This window comes from Otolemur garnettii, unplaced genomic scaffold, assembly GCF_000181295.1.
Source record: "Otolemur garnettii isolate 467f Iridium unplaced genomic scaffold, OtoGar3 scaffold00027, whole genome shotgun sequence".
NCBI lineage: Eukaryota > Metazoa > Chordata > Mammalia > Primates > Galagidae > Otolemur > Otolemur garnettii.
The window spans coordinates 15,868,798-15,872,796 of record NW_003852422.1 but is presented as its reverse complement, the minus strand read 5'-3'; the positions used below and the strand labels follow the sequence as shown (position 1 = coordinate 15,872,796).

Genomic DNA, 3,999 nt, shown 5'->3' with positions numbered 1-3,999 from the left:
CAGGGCCTTCAGCCAATTGTTTCTTTATATTTTGTTCAGAGTTTGTAAGTGTGATCTGCAGGAGGGGTGATCCAGTAGGAGCTGATTCTCCGCCATCAGAAGCTGGAAGCCCCAGTGTGTTCCTTTCAAATTTCACTCCTCTCCCTGTCTCTGATGGTTCTGTTTGTAAGGAGTGATTTGGCTAAATTTGTAATGCCAGGAGCAAAACTGAAGTGATTATATAACTCACAAACTGGATTAGTTGGTCTCTGGATAACTGAGCTCACTGTATCAATAGTCTTTCAAAAGCAGAACTCCTGCTTCATTAAGCTGTAGGAGTCTGTATCTAATTGGGACTAGACTGACTCCAGGCAACACTGGAGAGTTCATTTGTCTTCCTGGAACTTACTCTTCAGTACTTTTCCCCAGAGTCATTATGGTTCCTTGTGTCGATAGAAATGCTCCCTGGATCCCTAGATTTTCCCCTCCATGAGGAACTCTCTGTATTCCTGACCTCCCTCTCATCAGGTACCTTCTAAATCTCTCTCTGCTCCCTGGGCCTGATGTCCCTTTGCTCAGCTGGAGTTAACTCTGTGACAGTGACAATGGGCTAATGTCCTCTCTTTCACAAGATAAATCTCCATTTGTTATTAACCACCCTGAACCCATAGAAGTAAGGCCCTTCACTTTTACTGTTGAGAAAATGAATCTCCAGAGGGAATAAATGACTTGTCCAATGTCATGCACTAGCAGGACTGGGGCTAAGATCCCAATTTCTAACTACAGTATGAGTTGGCTCAGGGATGACTTGAAGTCCAGAGGCAGGGTGTGGTAGCTGACAGCATGGCTGGCTTTACTGCTCAGTGACAGAGTAATTACCCAGTGTGTTAACAGTGCCCCTACTATCTGATGAGAACTGATTAAAAGAAGTAAGCATGTTTTATTTGGAAATGAGAACACTGACTATCGGCATCATTAAAGGCCTGACTGGGAATGTTGGGTGTGGCCTATGTAGATCCATATGGCAGAACAATGACAAATGGATCAAAGATGCAGCCATTTTCAGCTGAAGACAAGAAAGGATTTTCTAGCAATCAGAAAGGTGTCTATAAACAGAAAAACTGGCAGCTAAATTCCCTTGGAGCAGCAGATGATGAATTTGGCACCACTGGGAGCTAACAGATAAGGCTCAATTCAGATGTCTCAGAAGAGGTTCCTTTACTATATGGTAGATTGGAAGAGATTCCCTCCTAGTCCTTTGTAATTGTTGGGTTCCATGTTTTGATGATGGAAGAACTTGCTCATCAACATGGCAAGGGATGGCCACCTGTCTACCTTTTCAAAAGGGAAAGGAGCCCTCAAACTTTTTAAACAGGGGGCCAGTTCACTGTCCCTCAGACCATTGGAGGGCTGGACTGCAGGCCCAGGGACAAGTCGGCTGCTAAGCAGGACAGGCTGTGGTGGCAAAAACACCCAGTGGGCTGGATAAATGTCCTCAGTGGGCCGCATGTGGCCCGTGGGCCGTAGTTTGAGGACATCTGCCCTAGTATACACTCTCCTTGTATACACAACCAGCCACATGTGATTGGGTTGGTGAAATCAGGTGTGAGGAGGGGTGGCTTGGTGTAGGGTGGCATGGCATGGTGTAACATGGCATGGTATACTGTTGTGTGCTGTGGTGTGGCATGGTGGGCTATGTCATGGGGTTGTGAGTTGTGCTGTGGTAGGTTGTGACATCTGAGGAATTATGGCCAGAGTCTTCTAGCAATCATGCAGCTCCATTGGGACAGTGACCAAATGGTATCAGAGTAATTCTGATTGTCAAGATGAAGTGCTGATTTAGTGACTTCCTAGCAGCATTGGCTGTACTTTTTACAAAACAGGAAATATTCTGCATCATCATGCAGCTGGTCTGGGGAACGATCTTTATGTCACAACAAAGGATACATCAGGCCCCATGTGGCCCCTCTCACTGGTCCATCCCACCACCCCATCCACTATAGGGCAGAGTCAGGGATTGAACTGAAGATAAATCTTATCTATTATTCTGTAGTTTTAAAAATGGAATATTGTAAAGTTTCTGCTATACAGCAACTCACAATTTACATGCTAGTACTGATGAAAAACAAGTATGGTTTTAAAATGTGCCCACAGTACCTGGGTTTATGGACTCTAAGGCTCATTAACTTCAAACATCGCACTGATATTCTCCCAGAAACCTTCAAGAAGGGCTACACTTTGCCAAGAACCATAGATTCTAGACCTCTAATGATTTATTTGCACATTTTTTATAACATGAAACTTCTTATACAATATAACTGGGAACTCCAGGTGTAGAATGAGTTAGCCTTTAACTTTTTGGACATAATTCCCTTTTCCTCTGATAAAACAGTTCCTATTGACAAAATTTGTCTTTGAGTATTAGTCATTCTGTGAACAGACCCATTAAAGAAAACCAGTCATTTGTCTTGGTTTGGTTGGGTTTGGCTAAATAGAGGTAAATGTTCTAAGTCTATTGAATAAGTCCGTTTGGAAGAGTAGATTTTAGGAAAAAGAAATCAGAGTCTACCTTGGAAGCCTGTACCACCCAATGACACCGTGATTTATTGAAAAGTAGTCTGAAACAAAGAGAGACAGAGGGAGAATTTAACTACTTCATGCTATTTGTCCACCTGCTTTGTTCCTGCTGCTGTCCCCATGCTCATACAAGAGGAGTTAAGCTCAAATCATAAACAGCAATAGCCTCCCTCATTGTCCATCTGCCTCTAATTTTGCCTTCTCCGAGTCCACTCTTCCAATGGCCCCATGATGTCCAAAGCAAAGGGCTGGTGAGTTCAGTTCTCTGCCTCCATTCCTCACCCTTTATCAAATCCCCACTACTGATGCTTGGCTGAGAAGTGTCCCAGTGCCAAACTTGATGAGAAGCATGGATGAGAAGCATGGATGAGGTCAAGGCGCCGGGGTGAGAGGTGGAGTGACCTTTGGTTGCCCTGGAGCCTGCAGCGGTGGCCCCAGCAGTCACCCCGACTCTCCACCTCTTTCTCTGAAGAGAGACATCATGCTAATGTTTGGGCAGGGTGACACCTTGCCCTCTGAGGAAGAAACTGGGAAGAAATGCCATTTGCTTTTGTTCCTTCTGGGTTCTCCTCAAGATCTTGAAGCAGGTCTGAGTTCTGCATCATTATTTACAGCTGAAATGTCATAGTCATAACTAAAAGGAAAGTATAATTGAAAGGTGCTAGCTAAGTGCTGGGCCAGAAAAACATTTCCAACAGTCAAATGTTGTCTGTGCTTGTGGAGAGCTTTATCACCGTGGTTCTTCTAGCCATGTTCGCTATGTTAAAATACATAGTGCTTGGGATGCTCCCTGGGAGGGTGGTCTTGTTGTGTGCAGCCCGGTTCCCTCCCTCACCCTCCATGCCCTCACATCACAGAGCACTTCTGCTCCGCTGTCTGCTTCATTTCCGTGAAGGTGGCCTGGGCTTTTTCTTTTATGGTGTCCAAGTCCATATTCTGGAGATTCTGTAACTGCCCCAGAATAGAATCCTTATCTTCTTCCTCTTCTTGATCTTCATCTACCATTTTCCGGAGATCTTCAGGCACATCCACATCATCTCCAGCCAACTGGATTTGAGTCTCATCCATTTCACTCTGTGTGAGGAACAGAGATAGACAATAACCCTGACATTAGCCAACCAACCAGATAAACAGATACAGTTTTAAAAGAAGCTGAAAAGAAAGGTCTGTCAAGAATGAATGACAGGGGGCAGTGCCTGTGGCTCAAAGGAGTAGGGCACTGTCCCCATATACCAGAGGTGGTGGGTTCAAACCTGGCCCTGGCCAAAAACTCCAAAAAAAAAAAAAAGAATGAATGATAGGAATGGCTGGTGTGGCTGTCTGCAGCAGAGCCTGGTCCTGGTGGCCTGGTGGAGGCCAGAGCTCCTTGTTGGGAGGCCCCTCCTTCACTGCAGCTTGGGTAGACCAGAACCTTCTAGCACAGTGGTTCTACAAGTGTGATCC

The 3,999-nt window shown here is 45.2% G+C and overlaps 1 protein-coding gene across 1 annotated transcript in view; it reads right to left on the bottom strand.

Moving 5' to 3' along the window:
* Positions 1-3,402: 3,402 nt before the first annotated feature.
* The window catches only part of CPLX4 (complexin 4), a 20,451-nt gene continuing 19,854 nt past the window's right edge, over positions 3,403-3,999 (bottom strand). Inside the window, exon 3 of the mRNA XM_003788424.2 lies at positions 3,403-3,630. Coding sequence (XP_003788472.1) covers positions 3,403-3,630 — 228 coding nt within the window. The remainder of the gene's footprint in view (positions 3,631-3,999) is intronic.